General features: G+C 39.3%; 1 protein-coding gene across 1 annotated transcript; it reads right to left on the bottom strand.

The window, feature by feature from the left end:
* Window positions 1-17,207: 17,207 nt before the first annotated feature.
* LOC110893260 (G-type lectin S-receptor-like serine/threonine-protein kinase At4g27290) lies at window positions 17,208-18,344 on the bottom strand. Its single transcript, XM_022140375.1, has one exon. It carries the CDS (start codon window positions 18,342-18,344, stop codon window positions 17,208-17,210), a length of 1,137 nt encoding a protein of 378 aa, XP_021996067.1.
* Window positions 18,345-19,860: the final 1,516 nt, after the last annotated feature.

Genomic DNA, 19,860 nt, shown 5'->3' with positions numbered 1-19,860 from the left:
CTACGCTGATCCAAAGCGTAAGGATTTTCACTTCGAAGTGGGTGAAAAGGTATTACTTAAGGTATCACCCTGGAAGGGGGTGATGCGTTTCGGCAAGAAAGGCAAACTGAGTCCGAGATACATAGGACCTTTTGAGGTCATTGAACGGGTCGGGTCAGTCGCCTATAAGTTGAACTTGCCTGAAGAGCTCAATGGAATTCACAATGTGTTCCACATCTGCAATCTCAAAAAGTGCTTCGCCGATGAATCGTTGGTGATTCCACACACAGATGTGCATATAGATGAGAGCTTAAAATTTATAGAAAAACCTTTGTCGATTGAAGATCGACAGGTGAAGAAACTTCGAAGAAAGCACGTACCGATTGTAAAAGTCAAATGGGATGCTCGTAGAGGTCCTGAATATACGTGGGAAGTCGAAGCTACAATGAAAGAAAAGTACCCCTATTTATTTGAGTAAATCTCGGGTCGAGATTTATTTTAAGGGGGTGAGGATGTAACACCTCGAATTTTTGTGTCCAATGATGTGTTAACACGTGTCATTTGTTTACACGTGGCATTGATAATAAATAAAGGACTAATTTTGACAAACCTTGAAAGTATATAAATTCGAGGGTTATAAATGTCAACAAGGGTAATATACTGTATAGTAACCCTAAATAAATGCTTGTACCTTCAAACGAATAAATCATAAATCGTACGGAAGCGAAACGCGGAAGAAAGTGAGAGATTACGAACTACAGGGGTTAGCTGTGTCAACATGTTTAATATTACCTCTGAGTGACCCTTTAACGTTCCCAAGACTTCGTAACAGTATTATACGCTCACTAGAATATACTGTATAAATTCCGCGAAGTTCCGTCTTAAAACGAAAGAGTTATACTCAAATTCGTATAAGAAGGGTTAAAAGCGTCAACAGTGAAAGCTAAGGCTTTCCAAATAAATAATAAACTAAAAGGGGACTTTATAACGCGGGTAAATAACACGAGGCCCCTATCGGTAAATAACCGAGGGCCAAACCGCAAAGTTACCCCTTCAAAACCGAAAGGTCAGGTAAATCATTACGAAAGATTTCGTTATTAATTACCAGATTCTGTAATCATGACAAAAGATTTAAAATTTCTGAATTATAAACCTCAGGCGGCCCGCGTGAGGTTTAGACTTAAGTTGAGGCGGGCCGCGAGCCACCTCAATTACGCGTCTGAGTTCTTAAACTCAGGCGGCCCGCATTAAAATGGCATGGAACTCCCATGCGGGCCGCATTAGACGCTCAGATGCAGAATTGTTGTAACTACTTGACCTTTGGACCATTTGAACGACCAAACACCAATCAATGAGGCATGGGTGCCCCCTACTCGACCCATAACCCTCTAATACACCTGCCATTCATCCAAGGGCACTTGTAGAGTTGTGTGTAATGATCTTGAGCCATGACATTTGCTATAAATAACACTAGTAAGTTCATAACATTCATCACACTCAAAAACACATTCTCTGGTCATCTCAAGAGCTAATAAGCATCCTTCTCTGCTCCATATTCAAGTTCTAACTTCTGTAAGTTACCTTGATCATCCGTAGTTCAGTTTATGCTTAGTATTTAGCTAAAAACCAAACCGTCGTAAAAACGGTTTGACTTTAAATTATGTCCATGATGGTTCTGTCTTATGACGAATCAAAGGTGGTTATAAGTTGGTATCAATGGAGGTAATAAACCCCTAAAAGGGTTCCCTCTGATCACCACTCTAACTATGTCAAATGTCGAGTCAAACGTGCGGTTAAAAAGTCAACAGAAAGCTATTTTAGCGATTTATGCATAATCTGTAATGTATATGTTATGGAACCTGTTTTGACAATCATAAAACATGATAATAAGTATATAAACCTGTTTGCGCTCGTTTGAATCGACCATTAGCTATATTGAACCGGTTCGGAGCCGAATGTCGCAAAAGTTTGACTTTTGCTTTGACTTCAGTTCTGACCCGTTTTAGTGAGGTATAAATATACCTTAGGACTCTCTTAGGACCAGGTCACATGTTGGTATAAACCTCTGTGGTCGGTTCATAAGTTATCCGAGTCTTTTGCGCATTTCCTTCATTCGCCTAAAAGTTGACCGTAACGGCCTTTTAAAATTAAAACGAGTATTTCGGACACATGAACGGACCAAAACCTTACTTATTAAATTATAAGCATGTCCTTAAAATTTCACGTCGATCCGAGGTCTAGAATGAGAGTTATGCTAATTAGCGTAATTTAAATAAACTTTAGTAATTAACGGCGCAATTAGCATAACGCCTATCTAAACCAAGATTTCGTAACCAAATCTTTTACCCACTGTTATAAATTAATATTTTGGGAATTTTAAAGATTTTTAATAATTTTTACCTTGCTCATAACCTGCGGTTATGGCTACGGTTCGGTAAATACCGAATATGCCCTTTTTGGCCAAAACATGAGTTCTACAAGGTCTTTTGACCCGATTCCAGTTGCTACTGGTTTTAAATAATAAATAAAGTATTTTAAGCTTTATAAGCTGTTCGGGAAACTCAGATTTCCTGTAGAACTCGAAAAGCTCTTTTAAAGTCTTTAAAATGACCGAAACGCCCCTACGGGGCATAATATTAACTTAAACTCGTTACGGGCGTCACGGAAGGTATCCTACTGATACCACAACCCATTTAAGGCATATTGACTTAGGAAATAAGCGTACGACTCTCATGGTTAACCGTTTCGCCTATTGCGCGCACGGTTCGGCTTATGAAACTAGTTTTCATACATTAGCCGATACGGGTCAAATAATATCATTTGAACCCCTAAAATCCAGAGTGTGAACCATTAACCCATATAAAACAAGTCCCTGAACTTGTTGGGTCAGAATCACACTCCATACTCGGTTTTCGCCTTTCCGCGCGATTAAACCATATCTATATATATCGGAACCAACCGGTCTAGGCTACGGCCATTATAACGACCCGTTAGGATTCTAAGAGGTTAATTAAAACCTTCGTTCCAGATTAGGAGCCCCAGTAAAAGCTATCGGTGATTTAATCCAAAATAAGGAAATATACTTGCAAAGGTAAATACTTTAACTTATTTCCCCTATATGGGCTTGGGTTACGGTATATTAATACCGCTTGATTGAGCATTATATAATTCCATCGCTTAGGTGGTTAATTGATTAAATATGATCGGCTCATTTAAACAGTTTTGTTGCTTATAAGCCTTTGGGGGGTTTAATGACCGTTGTCCCGGATATCCTTGGCATCATTTTACGAAATGGCCACGACCATCGACATCCCGGTGTAGGCGTACACCCGGTATAAAGTGTCGACATTAAAATTAAAAGACGTAGCCGTTGGTTTTTATACTACGGTTTTACGCAAACGTGGTGTGTCTATAAATCTTTAACCCGGCACGACCCGGGCTACTGAACGCATAAAAGAACATGTAAAACGTTCACAAGATTTTATTATAATTTTCCCAAGTTATAAAAGAGTTTGTGCCTCGTGCATTCAAATCAATTTTAATAAACATTTTCAAATGTGTCAGTTGAATGTATTTACCAGTGTAAACTGACGTATTTTCCCCAAAAAGATTAAGTGCAGGTACCTAAACGTAAATTGGCTGGCATTAGCTCCCTAGCGTCATGATAAGTCTCGCAAGCTTGATTGCAGTATCTGATGGAACAATACTTTATGTTTATTTACGATCCACTGTGGATATATTCAACTTCTGTAATACATTTGATATTACAACCAGAGGTTGAGTTTATATATTTATCTTTAAGCTTCCGCTGTGCATTATATAATTGTGTGGTTTGACTATATTGTTGCCAACATCGTCACGGTAATCCCCCACCGGGCCCACCGGTGAGACACGTGGAAATCGGGGTGTGACAAAAAAGGCACCATTTTGCAAGCTTCGGCTAAGGCAAACATGGTGGAAGTTGGGGAGTACTCAAAGGGCAAGAAAGGCAAGGGAAAAAGGACAACAAAGGGAAAGCAAAGGTTAATAACCTTGGACCTAAAAAGGGGGCTGTGAAAAAGAAGTCTACGCCTTTCCAAGGTACTTGTTACAATTGTAACGAGACGGGGCACCGTGCTAACCAATGCAAGAAACCTAAGCGTGAGCGTGCGCACATGGTTGATGAGGATGGTATGCCTCTAATCGCAATGATAACCGAGGAAGCGGCTATGATTGAAGAAGTCAACGCGATGGGTGAAAATCCAAAAGGATGGTTCGTTGACATGGGTGCAACCCGCCATGTTTGTGGAGACAAGGCTCTTTTCTCTACATTCAAGGAAGCGTCGGGTGGAGAAAAGCTTTATATGGGAAATAAAGCTACCGCAAGCATCAAGGGGGAAGGCACTGTCATCCTGAAGATGACGTCTGGCAAGGAGCTTACTTTGACCAACGTGCTTTATGTCCCAGAGATAAGGAAGAATCTCGTGTCGGGATGGATGCTCAACAAGTTTGGTTTTCGTCTAGTGTTTGAATCGGACAATTTTGTTTTGTCTAGACGTGGAATGTTTGTTGGAAAGGGCTATGCCCTTAATGGAATGTTTAAAATGAATGTAATGGTTGTGAACCAAAACAAGAAAATGAATGAAAGTTCTTCTTCTACTTACATGATTGAGTCTTCTAATGTTTGGCATGGTAGACTAGGGCATGTAAATTTTAATTCATTACGACGTTTAATTAAATTAAACTTAATACCAACATTCCATATCGAGTCCAATCACAAATGCGAGACATGTGTTGAATCCAAACTTACGAGATCATCGTTTTAATCGGTTGAACGAATAACCGAACCCCTTGATTTAATTCATACCGATGTGTGTGATTTAAAAGCGGTTCCCACGCGTGGAGGAAATAAGTACTTCATCACGTTTATTGATTATTGTACTAAATATTGCTACGTGTATTTGCTTAAGAGTAAAGACGAAGCAATAGAGAAGTTTATCTTGTACAAAAATGAAGTTGAGAATCAACTTAAAAAGAAGATAAAAGCTTTGAGAAGCGTTCGAGGAGGTGAATATGTTGGTGCAGTCATCTGTCGACTACGTCTAATGTCGAGTCTCGGTCTTGTTGCGGATCCGGTCAGCCATGACATCACATGTGACATCATCTTGATGACATCACATGTGATGTCATCATATGTCATATAAGCCAACAATCGACAAAAGAACATTTATGATAACATGGTTATTTTGTAAGTGTAATGGCCGGTTAGTTTGATTGGACCAAATGGAGGTCCAATGAGCTTCTTCCTTATAAAGGTCCAATGAGGTTCTATTATAAAAGCTCACTAAAGACAAAGTTATATCAAAGGAGATCATTTATGAAGCAAAGGTTGGAATCGCTTATTCAGTTGATGTTGGAACCGCTTTTACGGAAAGCTGTTGAACCGCCTTTATGGCATCACGTGGGATCGCTCGTAATGTAACATGCATGAACCGCCTTTGTGGCATGTCTCTATGGGCGGTTCACATCTAGTATAAATAGGATACTTTGTCATTTCATTTGTAACGCGGTTCAGATTTGCTACCGAGGTGCTGCCGGTATTTCCTTGTACTGTAAACTTTGTAAAATCAATATACAAGAGGATTAAAGTGTGAATCTAGCTGTGTACGCATCTGTTTCTTTGTTTCCACCGCTGAAACGGATTTGAGCTCTTCCGAACGACTCATTTAGGTCGAAGTCCGATCCTACAATTGGTATCAGAGCCAAGGAGGAGGAGATCTCGCATATACAGCTCGTTGTTCATCATTTTTCTGCTTCTACACCTTTCTTTTTCGAAAAACGCAACTTTTTACGGTCAAAATTGCTTCAAATTTACATATGGTGTGCGGAATCATGTTTTAACAAAACCTGGAAAGTTTCAGACCTTAATTCGGATGAAATTTGATTAAAATTGAATTTTTGCTTAAAAAGCGGTTTGTGTTTGCTGACGTCACTTCGGGAACCGTTCGTAATACATGCCTTAAAAGCGGGTGCCGTATAAGCGGTTCAACCTACTTCCAAATAAGCGGGTGCCATACGTCTGGAACCGCTCGAAATAGTGTCTGGAACCGCTCGAAACATTGCTATGAACCGCTCGTATATTACATGCATGAATCGCTTTTCTGACCTTCGTTGGAACCGCTCATACGTCAAAGTCTTGAATCGCTCATTGTGTCAGTATGGATCGCTTATGTGTCGTCTTCTTCACGGGACTATCTGATTTTGCAGGATTGTTGTCGGTTGCATGTTAGCCGCCAATATCTAGTGTTTTGTCCACCGCCCACTACCTTATTGAAGCCTAACCAACGGTTTATTAACACATATAATATCGGCCTATTAAAAAAAAATCACCGCTAAACATTAAAGTGTTCACCGCCCCACTTTCTAAAGGCAACCAATCGGATTTTATAGTAAAGTCAAACAACATATTTTATCTGCCGCCCCCCATTAACCAGTTCCATACTTTTCACGATCCATATTAAATGTATTTGTCACTCTCTTTGTCGGCCCAATAGAAAACTTAGATCCACCGCCCTTATCGTGAAGCCCATAGAAAACTTTTAAAAATATATAGTTGTGCCGCCCAAAAGTGTAACCATGTGTTTCATTGGCCCACCTTAACGGCCCAATCAAGGATTTTTGAGATCTTCCAATATAATCAATTTCATATAAGCTTTTAAGGTTCAAATATTAGAGTTATTGTAAGGGTGATTTTCAGTTTACTTGGGATTTGATCCGAGTTCAGGTTGTTTGAGTTCGATTTCGTTCCAAGTCGTGTGATTTTGCCAGGTCATTGAAAAGGTCAGTGTGTCAACTTTCAGTTCGCACAGTCTGCAGTTCAAAGGTTTCAAAGGGTCAAGTCAGTTGAATTCGATTCGGGTCAAAGTAGTTCGCGTGTTTTGATAAAATCTCACGTCAATTTCAGTCTGTACAGCGTATCAACACTCAATCCGCACAGAATTGATTATCAGTTTGAGTACCAGTTCGTTTCCATTATTCGATAAATCTTTAAACTGATTGTGTTTTTTGTTTGTATGTTTTCAGGTATTGCTCGAAGTATCATCTGACTCTTGAAACATGAGTTCTGAATTCTTCAACGCATTTGCTACACCGAGTACTCCAGCCGCGATTGCTCAAGCCATGAATCTTGAAAATGAGACGGGAACCACCCAGAAACCCCCGAAACTTATGAGTATTGAAGAATACTACGGGTGGAAAGATCGTTTTGAAAACTGGGTTCAGGCAAATCATCTCAGATCGTGGGAATGCATTTTGAAGAAGTATTCGTTACCGAGAACAGAGATGAACGTTGTCAAACAAATATCCGAATTCTCAGATCAAGAGCGTGCTATGTACAGAGCTGAGAAAATGATGATAAGTTTGTTACAGCAGGCGATAAAAGAAGATATATTCATTCTGTTAGAACACGACAAAACTGCTAAGTCGATATGGGATGCTCTTAAAGTCAAATTCGAGGGAAGTGAGAGCATGGTTAAAAGCAAAAAGGCATTACTCAAGAAAGAGTTCGATCTTTTTAGCAGTTTACCAGGAGAGGATACTAAGGCGCTAATTGAACGATATTGTCACTTAGTGAGATCATTAACAATGATTGGTGTTGATAAACAACGTGAAGAGTATGTGGATAAATTGGCTGACGCGTTACCTCAGAAAGAGTGGGGAACGTATTTGATGATATTGAAAAACACGGGTGTTTATGACGGACTGACAATTGGGCAATTTATTGAAAAATTAGAGGCTCAGAATCTTGAACAGCAAAAGATCGCTAGGATGAATAATCCTAGTGGTCAACAGGATGTTAAAATGTACTATAAAGGTAGTGTTCCAGTTTCTGAAGCTGAAAGAAGTCCAAAGATTCAAACCGCCTTCAGTGCTGGAGATTCATCTGAGAAAGCTGATCAGGGTTCAAACAAGAGCAGCAGCGGGTTTTCATCGTTTCCGAGTGTGAATCCGAAAGAGACTAACACAAGCTTTCAGTCCCAGAGTACGAAAACCGGAAATGGATACATAATTCAGTGCAACATAGCTCTCAACCTTCCAGAAGGTCAAAGCTTCTCTGAAGACACTGCTAAAGACCACATGGCACTGCTGGGTTCTGTTTTGTTATCCTATGAAGGTCTTGTAGCCGGTCGAATAGGAAATCCTATGCTCACCAAAGAGGATTACGACCAAATAGACGCCGAGGAAATGGAACTTATGGACATCAAATGGTGTCTTGCGAGTGTTCTTCGTCGGGCTGAAAAATTCAAAACCATTACCGGGAGAAATGACTTTCTTGATGCACATGTTTCTACTTTAGGTTTTGATAAATCTAAAGTTACTTGTTTTCGATGCAGGGAGAAGGGCCATTTCAAGCGGGAGTGCAAAGGAAGAGAAGCTAGCGGAGCACAGAATCCATTCGGGAAAGATGACTATTACCGCAAAGCTATCTATCAGCAAGTCGGTCGATCCCAAGAACCTCAAACAGCTCACGGAGGAAAGATAGGAGATCCGAAAAGAGCATGTTTGGTAGATTTCAGCTGGAGTGATTTCATATCATCTGAAGCCACAGCCGCACGCATTGTTGATCAAGATGATGAGAAACTACCAGAAGGTTTTAGTTGGGATATGTTTGTTTATGAGAATGGAGATTATAAAGCTTTCATTGCAAAGATCGTCCGAGAGCCAAATTTGTTTGCTACTTGGATGAGATTTATTGGAGAGAATGTATCAAGTGGAGATGAAAAATCTGTGTCATCTGATGAAAGTTCAGATGGTGTTGATGATAAAATTTCTGAAAGATCTGGAGAAATTTCAACAGATTCAGATGAAAATGTTGAATATGCAGTTAGTTCTGATGAGAGTGTTCATAATAAGATTGGTTCAGAAAAGGCTGTTGTTTTTGATAAATCACCAACTGTTTCTGATTTATCTGATAATGAGTCTGAAAAATCTGTTCACTTTGATCAATCACCAGTTCACAACAGCAGTGATAATGAGGGAGAAAAACTTATAAATGTTGCTAAAACTCATCTTTCTCCTAAAAGTTTTCATGTTTATTTTGCAGATTGCATGGAGAAACTGAAGGGAAAACGAGCTGCTAAAGAACAACAAACTGAATCTGAAGGCGATGAAACTGAATCTGAAGGCGATGTTCAAAATGCTGAGAATGTTGCTGAGAAGATTACTGAGGTTGTTATTGAAGTAGAGAAGGTGGTTGAAGTGGAAAAGGTGATTGAAGTTGTTAAAACAATCGAAGTTGAGAAGATTATTGAAGTCATCAAGCCGTGCGAGAAGTGCTTGGAAGATTGCAAGAACTGTGCAGCTAAAGATGACATCATAGCTGAGTATGAGAAAAAGAAAGAGCAGTTATTGTTCAATCTCAACTACGTGAAGGAATCGTACGACATATTGAACAAAACAGTAACTGGTCTACAAACAACAAATACTGAGAGGGAACAGGCGCTGACAATGATGAATGCAACTTTAATGTCGAAGCAAAAAGCGATAAACTTCTACATTGAAGAGAGTGCCAAATGGAAGCAAGAGTTGGAAACGGAAAAGATAGAGAATGAGAGAATTAGGAGGTTATTGTTAAGCTATACTACTTCTGATTATCTCATTGATCGTGTTTATCCAACTGTTGCAGGTTTAGAAGCTTTTCAAGATGAGAAGCAAAAAAAGAAGAATGACTGTGGTAAGAAAACGACTGTTAGCTATAACAAGTGTCCACCTCCAATTTGGGATGGGTATTCACCTAGGAAACCAAATGAGGAACAACTTGCAAAAGCGGTCAATATACAGCTTAAAACCGACACAACTGACGTTTTACCAGAAAACATTGATGTGACGTTTACCTCGTCCGATACTGATCATGAGTCTGAATTAATCAAAAAGGTGGTCGATCAGGTGTTGGACACTGATGAGGAGACAGAGTCAAAGTCTGAGTCTGGAGGGTCTAAGTCGTCAGTCAACAGTCAAAATTCGTCGGTTAAACGGTCTTATAGTAAAGAATTTTTGTTATCAAAGGCAGATTTGGATGATGAAACATTCGAAGTTGTTTATACTTTGAATGGTTCTGACAAATTATATTACAACAAAGAGTTTCCAATTTTAAGTGTTAAAACGGATCTAATCAACAAAACTTTTAAACTAGTAGAGATTAATATTCCTGAATTAAAAGTTTTGAAAAGTTTTGAAAAACCTAAAAAATATACTTCTAGAGTTCAGCAACGTTTAAATAAGAAAAAGGGCAACAATTCTGGTTCTGGTTTTCAAAAGAAACCTAACCAAAATCGTAGCTACAAAAAGAAAGGTCTTGGTTTTATTCCACCAGAAAACCATAAAAATAATAAAAATTCTAAAACAAAAACTGAATTTGTGTCAGGTGGAAGTTCGGATGAAGAACAGAAGAAACCGTTCTGGAAACAGTCAAACCAGGAGTTTCTTGCTGAAAGAAAGAGAAATGGAGCTGAAGTGTTTTATCAAAGAGAGACTCGTACCTGTTACAGATGCAATGAAGTTGGTCACATTGCATGGAACTGTACACAGAATACCAAAGCAAAACAGGGAGTGTCTCAGAAGTTGAAAGAGAAAGTTGTTGATGTTGAACCACCGACTGAAAAACTTAGAATGTTTGAGAATTCAAAATTCGAGGTTGGTGAATGTTCACAAAAGAACAAGTATGAGAAGAAAGGAAAAGATAACCAGGTGTGGGTTGCGAAGAAAGATGATGTGATTGTCGGCGATGAATCTGGTTCCACAAAGCCAGAAGAGCCACAAGTTGAGAAAAAGATCTTAGTGAATGATGAGGAGTTTCCATCATTGAAGTTTGACGAAGTAAAGAAGAAAGTGGGAAAAACTGAGATTTCAAATCAGTTCTACAAAGAAAACAATGATTTTGATGTCGAGAAAACATTCAACGGGAATGTTAAGAAAATTTTTGGGAAAATGTTGAGTGGAAGAGCAAAGGGGGTCAAAGATTTTTACGCTACGAAAAAGGCTACATATAACCCGACTGCTCAGGAGTTGAAATCCATCAAGTCTGAGAAGACTTGGATGGATGTTTGTTTTCCATGATAGTCTTAGGACTACGCCGGAGATCCCAAGTTTATATCGTGGATCATGAATCGGCATCTTTCTAGTATTTGAGAAGTTTGAATATTTGTGGTTAATGTTTGAATGATTTTACAGGTTGAAGGACTACGCCGGAGCTTCCAGGTGGGTAATTGTGAAGCAGGAATCGGCATTTTGGTTGAAAATGGTAATGTAGAGGTCACATTCCTACAAGTGGTAACCATGGTATCTACAAGTGGTAATCTTGTTTCCACAAGTGGTATTTGTGGATAAATTTTTGAGTGTATTTTTTTAGTACATTTACAAGTGGTACAGAAGGTTCTTAGAGGAAAATGGTAAATCAGGGACATTAATTTGTACTTGATTTACTATTCATGACAAAAGATAGACAAGATGATGAACCACATCCCCGTTTTAAAATTGATAAACCTACAAGTGGTTGTTATCAACACAAATTCATTTTCCGGAAAAATCATTTTGATTAAAACAAACTTAGGTGTTTTGAAATCTAAATGAGAAAATGATTTGTGATAGGGGGAGTTCAGATTGTTTATGCCTAGTGAATGGCGATTTGATGTGATTCAGTGTCAGTTGTCAAGTTTCTGTATAGTTTGTTTTACTTTTTATGTTTCTAGTAGGTAAAAATTTAGAAGTTTTCAAATTTTCTTTAAAATGTGTTTGCATTTTAGGGGGAGTAGGGAAATTTCAGAAAATCCAAAAACATTTGAAAATTTGAAAAAGCCAAAAACATGATAAAATTCAAAAATGAGTTTTGTTGCGAAAAAGAGGAAATGATAGTACATCAGTGGACTATCACGGCACGCTAAAGAAATGTAAAGTTAAAAAGTGTTAAACGATATTACTGCGGATGTGTCAGTAGATTTTCGCACATTTAGTAAATTGAAACGAGATATAAACCTAAATCAAACTTGCTTAATTCGTGGGTAACTATTCTTGAATATATGGGTAACCCCCGAAATCTTGTTTGAAAGGTCCCGTATTCTGAGATACTAGGTCTTTATACTCAGTGATATCTGGGGTATTATCCCGGGACTTCTGCTGTATGGAAGTACTGACCTAGTGCCCGGATAATACTTTCTGCTAAAGCTTTGAAACATAAGCTTCGCCCTCAGCATGCTGATGAAACAATAAAATTGATAGTCGCTGCTGTTGAAATGCAAAAAGATCCTCTAAAGGGGACCCACCAAAAGTCGAACCGTCATCTCTCTGCTGAACGGAAGTTCTGACCTGAGCTCTCACGGTTTCGCATTTAACCCCTTTACAGATATCATCTGTGGTATACTCACCTGTAAGACTGAATATTTGGGATCTGGATACGGGAGTATATTCAAGTGGAGTGATACACAATTAAGTTTAAGTCTCTAAAACATTAATATCGTATCTCGAATCGATTGAAATTTGTGTTGAAAATTTAAGTGGACAAACATACTGACAATCTAGGTAAATTGTTTAGAACTAAGTATGTTTAAAGCTTAACGGTGTTGGTGATTTGTCTCAAAACTGATATGATCCTCTTGCACGAGCTCACAAAAAATATTGTTTGTAAATAGTTTATTTCTGCATTTTAGTTTCTTTATTTCAAAATACAAAAAGATTTTAAGTGTGTTTTAGCATAAATTTTGAAAAAGTCAAAAAGATTTTCGACAACTGATTTTGGAAAACTGATTTTCAAAATTCCGTGTGCTAAACATGATGAACAAAATTTGAGGGGGAGTGTTTGTGTAAATCTAACTGTTTTCGATAAATCTAACCTTTTCAAGTGGTTCATCAAAATCTGTGTTTGTTTTGAATGAGAATCTAGATTGGTGCAAGTTCATATGTTTGATAAATATATGTGAAAGAAATTTACTCTGAGGTAGAGTTTTTGCAGGAAAGCCAGACGTCGATCCTGAAGATGTTGCTGAAGATCAAAGGAATGCCAGCAAATCGAGAGGGGGAGTCTGAAGATAGAGAGAGAGAAGCCCAAAGACTGTGAGAAAGACTGAAGTCGTTGAAGACTCGACACTTTAGACTCGTCAACATCTGAGGGGGAGTCTGTTGGTGCAGTCATCTGTCGACTACGTCTAATGTCGAGTCTCGGTCTTGTTGCGGATCCGGTCAGCCATGACATCACATGTGACATCATCTTGATGACATCACATGTGATGTCATCATATGTCATATAAGCCAACAATCGACAAAAGAACATTTATGATAACATGGTTATTTTGTAAGTGTAATGGCCGGTTAGTTTGATTGGACCAAATGGAGGTCCAATGAGCTTCTTCCTTATAAAGGTCCAATGAGGTTCTATTATAAAAGCTCACTAAAGACAAAGTTATATCAAAGGAGATCATTTATGAAGCAAAGGTTGGAATCGCTTATTCAGTTGATGTTGGAACCGCTTTTACGGAAAGCTGTTGAACCGCCTTTATGGCATCACGTGGGATCGCTCGTAATGTAACATGCATGAACCGCCTTTGTGGCATGTCTCTATGGGCGGTTCACATCTAGTATAAATAGGATACTTTGTCATTTCATTTGTAACGCGGTTCAGATTTGCTACCGAGGTGCTGCCGGTATTTCCTTGTACTGTAAACTTTGTAAAATCAATATACAAGAGGATTAAAGTGTGAATCTAGCTGTGTACGCATCTGTTTCTTTGTTTCCACCGCTGAAACGGATTTGAGCTCTTCCGAACGACTCATTTAGGTCGAAGTCCGATCCTACAGAATATGTTGCACCTTTTGCCGATTTATGCGCAAAAAGTGGCATTATACATGAGTGTACACCTCCTTATTCTCCACAATCAAATGGCGTGGCGGAACGAAAGAACCGCACATTGAAAGAAATGATGAACGCCATGTTGATAAGCTCGGGAGTGAACCGAGAAATGTGGGGGGACGCCATTCTCTCAGCAAACTATCTTTTGAACAAGATACCCTTGAAAAATAGGGATGAAACTCCATATGAGTTATGGAGAAAAAAGAAGCCATCGTACCAATACTTGAAAGTGTGGGGGTGCCTAGCTAAGGTGATTGTACCACCTCCTAAGGCTCTTAGGATAGGACCCAAAACTGTTGATTGCATTTTCATTGGATATGCACATCAAAGTAGTGCACATCGTTTTCTTGTATATGAATCCAAGAATCCCGATGTACACAAACACACTATCATGGAGGCAAATTCTAATATCGTCTCATATTTTGAGAATGTGTTTCCTATCTTAGGTCAAACACATGCACCTTCATCAAGAGCGGTTGATGAAGCCGGTCCAAGTTCGTCTACATGGTTAGATGAACCAGGACCAAGTTCATCTACTAGGATAGATGAAACACATGAACGACCTGAGGTCGAGGAGGGTGAGCTTAGACGAAGTAAACGACAAAGGGTTGAAAAATCCTTTGGTCCTGACTTCATGAGCTACATGGTTGAGGGTGAGCCCAATACCTACCGCGAGGCGGTTACCTCAGCAGAAGGACCTCAATGGCAAGAAGCAATTAAGAATGAAATTGATTCTATATTGCAAAATCATACTTGGGAGTTAGTAGATCTTCCACCTGGTTGTAAACCACTTGGATATCGTTGGATATTCAAAAGGAAGATGAAAGCTGACGGAAGTATTGATAAATACAAGGCAAGGTTAGTAATCAAAGGATTTAGACAAAAGGAGGGTCTAGACTACTTTGATACTTACTCGCCTGTGACGCGAATAACCTCTATACGATTGGTTCTTGCAATTGCGGCTCTAAGAAATTTGGAAGTTCACCAAATGGATGTAAAGACCGCATTTCTAAATGGCGATTTAGAAGAAGAAATTTACATGGAACAACCCGAGGGTTTTTCCGCCCCTGGAAACAAGGGTAAAGTATGTAAATTGGTCAAGTCTTTGTATGGCTTGAAGCAAGCTCCAAAACAATGGCACCAAAAGTTTGATCATGTCATGATTGACAATGGTTTCAAAATAAATGAGTGCGACAAGTGTGTTTATTTTAAAGACACACCAAGAGGTTATGTGATTTTACGTCTTTATGTAGATGATATGCTTATCATTGGGAGTGATGATAAGATGATCAACTCAACGAAAGACATGTTGAAAGCGAGGTTTGACATGAATGACATGGGTCTCGCGGATGTGATTCTTGGAGTAAAAATCACTAGAACCCAAAATGGTCTTGTGTTGAGTCAATCTCACTACGTGGACAAGATCCTTGGGAAATTCAATTCGGACGATACGAGTATAGCTCGAAGTCCAATTGATAATACCCAACGCCTAAGGAAGAATAGAGGCGAGAGTGTTTCTCAGTTAGAGTACTCAAGGATCATTGGTAGTCTAATGTATCTAATGACATGTAGTAGACCCGACTTAGCGTATGCTGTGAGCAGGCTAAGTAGATACACCAGTAATCCGAGCGAGGATCATTGGAAAGCTATCACGAGGGTGCTCAGATACATAAGATACACGAGAGACTATGGATTGCATTATACCCGTGATCCAGCAGTGATCGAAGGATACACTGACGCGAACTGGATATCGGATATAAAAGATCATAGATCGATAAGTGGATATGTGTTTACACTTGCTGGCGCAACTATAGCTTGGAAGTCTTCCAAGCAAACGGTTATAGCTAGATCTACGATGGAATCCGAATTCGTCGCTTTAGATAAAAGCGGGGAAGAGGCGGAGTGGCTACGTCAATTTGTGGAAGGTATTCCAAGATGGCCAAAGCCGTTGACGGCGATCTGCATACATTGTGACAATCAGTCTGCTCTTGCTAGAGCACAAAGCATGATGTACAATGGCAGATCAAGGCACATTCGACGTAGACACAACACGGTACGACAACTTATCTCAACGGGTGTTATCTCAGTTGACTATGTGAGGTCAAATGAGAACATTGCCGACCCGTTAACAAAAGGCTTAAGCACAGATAAGGTGTATAGGTTGTCAAGAGGAATGGGACTAAAGCCCATAGATGAAGGGAATATGAGGGAAACCTAACCTAGTTGACTGGAGATCCCAAGATCTAGGTTCAATAGGCAAACTTAATCATAAACCCAAAGGGAGTCACTGTGGGGGGTGCCCCAAAAATCAATAAAGGGAGTTTGTATACTTCCTAGTCCATTCCAATCAGTGACATGAAGGAAAGGTTAAGCATGTTGAGGTTAAGGATTTTGAGGAAATCCAAATTAACCATGATGCTTTTAATGATTTAGAGGAATCACCTATGTTAGAGAGAAGTGGGGTCGCTTCGAATGGATTTGTGGGGAGGCGCAAATCCTAGAGCTCTCGCAGAACCAGGAACGTGTTCCATGACCATAAACGGACACAACCATGAGGTCTTGACTTGACTAGGGAGAGTATTGTGTGAATGTATATTGTCGCCTACATAAATGGGGGATTGTTCAAGGACACCGCGTCTACAAGACCCTAGGAGGCTAAGTATGCTTCACAAAAGGAGGTTCAATGGTGTAAAAAACTACACCCCACGGAGCGCCGTTCGCCATGATTTTTTACGGCTGTGTTTATAATACACACATCTACTTGTAAAAAAAAAATCATGCCGAACGGCGCTCCGTGGGGTGTAGTTCTCGCGGTTCTTACAACTCGGGGTGGTTCTCATTCTAGCGGCCCCCTATATATATATATATATATATATATATATATATATATATATATATATATATATATATATATATATATATGTATATATATGGATAAAAAATGTTTTATAAACACATCTTATTAAAAAACTATCAATTTTTTTAAAACAAATTAAAAATGTTTTGTCGCGCAAATTTGAATATTTTTTACGGCAAAATACATGCGTTGAGTTCTAGTTGATGATAATTTAACAAAAAGTTAATATTCTACAGATTTTACCAACCAATTTGTAAACGAAGCAAACATACCTGGTGTTAATTTCCCTTGGTATCTTCTGTTCTTGTTCCAAGCATACACGATTGCTAAAAGCAAGATAACCATAACGAAACTAGATGAGATCGACACCGCAACTATGATTATTTCCCTATTATTGTGGAACTAGTTATGGAGGTAGATTCTGGGACTGGTCAAGTAACAAAATCATGAAGAAAACAAGTTAAAAACAATATATGAAACTAAGAAACCATAACCATTATTCCCAAAGAATCCATATGAGAATAAACTTACTTGTTAAGTCGGATAGGGCCATTCTTACATATAGATCTTGGCTTTCATCAACAGTTCGAACATCCATTAAATCATCGAACCATAGCAAACATCCGCTTCCGCCGTTCCTGATATCTATATTTGCATACGCTGTACATGAGCAATTGCTCTTGCAAGCGCTCGCACATTCATCAAGTGTCATGCTTATATTGTACCATGACCGCCGAGTATCTGGAAGTTTAACCTTTTTAAACACTCCAAAACCATCCTTGTTTGGGCAATCTAAAGGTGTTCTACGCCTACACCCACTTGACCACTTGGATACGCTCCATTCTTCCGGGTTTCGTGGCTCAAACCCTTCCATACAACTGCAAGCTGGTGACTTGTTTTGGTTACACCTTCCATTTGGACCACATAACCCGAATTGGCTACACATGTCGGTATTTACGTCCCAGTATGTGATCCACTCCTGGGTTCGACTAACCCAGTTCAGACGTTTGAAGTAACCATTAGGATTAATGTAGACACGTGATGGGACTGAAGTATTAACAAGTGCATACCTGTAGAACACTTCTTTATCATCAAAAACAAAATCGTGTGTGATCACCGCGTACGGTCCATTTTCGGGCATTCCATTGAACGTAAGACCATTCCATGGTCCGAACCTCGACACTGGAACCGAACCTTTTTCTTCAAACAGCTGAGGAAACCCGTTGGTATCCATGAATGCGGCAAACTCACCTGGTGAAGGGTCGTCAAGACTCTTCCACGGCCTCCACCGCCTATCGTTTCTGGAGACAAAGTCCTTCCCGAATTTCATACCGGCAAGGAACGTGTCTCCAGGATAATCGAAACTTTGCCAGATGAAACTATCCTGACCATCTCCCCTCACAACCAGATTTCCGGAGTTCAAAAGTTGAGCCACTGGATTTCTTGTTGTGGGAGATACGGATACCAGGCTAGTGTTAGATGACCAGACAACAATGTTGTTGCTACCAGCGATAACCAATAAGGATCCGTTGCTGAGGACTCTAAACTCACCTGACGGATCCTGTATCGGTGTTTCTCTGTTAGCAACCCACACGACTGTTTGTGGGGATATGTTTTTATACCATATCCCCATATATCGGTTTCTAGAACTTCCGGGACTGAAAAACCCGAGTTCATGTTAGATATATTTATTAAACTTAGTTATGTTAATTATGTATTTATTCGGATTCACTAAGTAGGATAATTATGTATGATAAGTACTCGAATGATTAGATGATAGGAGGGTGCATTGGCTGATGATAAGCGGGTAAATGGTTTCGAATAACTGCCGGAGGCAGTTACCCGCCAAAAACAACCGCCAAAACAATGCATATATATATTGTATTACCGGCAAATATGTCCGGCTATCAAGACATTCTTACTGTCGTTTGAATTGTCCATTAATATCATCATATACCATTCATTCTTCAAACTATGCCTATTCAATTCGGTTCAGTCATGCATGATCACATTAATCCAATCACTAATTCCGCTGCACAAATGCCTTCTGATCCCCAACATAGTGGTATCAGAGCGGAAATGGGGAAGAAGAAGGTTGAAATCAAACCATCATCCACTGTGTTGCCTTGTCAACCCTGCATGGATGAAATGAAGAACAAGAACAAGCGATTTCAACGAGAGAAGACATGCTTTTACTGCCATCAACCAGGGCATCAAATCTACTCGTGTAACAAGAAAGAAACAGATGAAGCGACTCAGTTGATCCGGCAAGCGGTGAACATGGGAATACAGAATCAAGGAAGAGATATTAGTAATCATCAAGAGATGATTGTAGTGGGTACCGAAGGAGGGCTATGGAGCGATATTTGGTACGTTAGTTCTGTTATTAAACACCATATGGCTGGAAATTTAAACGTATTCAAACGTATAAAACATATTATCGGGGTTGATACACAATCCGGGGGAAATAAATTTCTGTTTACACGAGGGGTTGGATCGGTTGAAATCAAAACTTGCAATGAAACTATGAGAATTCAAAGCGTTTTCTATTCTCCGGAATTAGATCGGAACGTCTTGAGCATAGATCAATTAACCATGCAAGGATTCACTGTTAACAAAAACGGTGATACCTGTAAAATTTATCCTATGTTCTCTACTCCGGTTGATAATTCCGTAAACGATGCTAGTGGGTAGACAAGGGAGGAAGAAATTGGGTTAAAAGAAAAACAGGGTATTATTGAAGAAAGTGTGTATGATGATGAATTCAAAGAAAGGTATTTAAATTCATATTTCGAAGAACTGGATCTGTCACACGCCCAAAATCCCACACGCGGAGTACCACCGCTTGGAGGCGTGACATGACCAGGATCAAGCCACCAATTATATCAAACATAGCATTTAATAGTAACCAAAGACATAATTGATGTTCAAAACCAAACATTGTATATGTAGCGGAAGCATTAAATGTAAAACCCAAAACATAAGTATCAATGTGTGAATGTAAAAGTGTTTAATAAGCATTCACATGTTCTTGTCCACAACGACCCGCTTCCTCCCCTGGTGCAAGCTCCAAGTATACCTAAGGTCCTGCAAGGCATGCAGCAAATAATCAACAAACTAGTTGAGCGAGTTCACAGAAAGTAAGTTCA

This window comes from Helianthus annuus, chromosome 7 (genome assembly GCF_002127325.2).
Source record: "Helianthus annuus cultivar XRQ/B chromosome 7, HanXRQr2.0-SUNRISE, whole genome shotgun sequence".
Taxonomy (NCBI): Eukaryota; Viridiplantae; Streptophyta; class Magnoliopsida; order Asterales; family Asteraceae; genus Helianthus; species Helianthus annuus.
The sequence above is the reverse complement of the archived record's forward strand: the minus strand, read 5'-3'. Positions and strand labels throughout refer to the sequence as shown.

Coding starts and splice junctions, on each gene's coding strand:
- LOC110893260 (XM_022140375.1), bottom strand. CDS start 18,344: ATGGGGATATGGTATAAAAACATATCCCCACAAACAGTCGTGTGGGTT.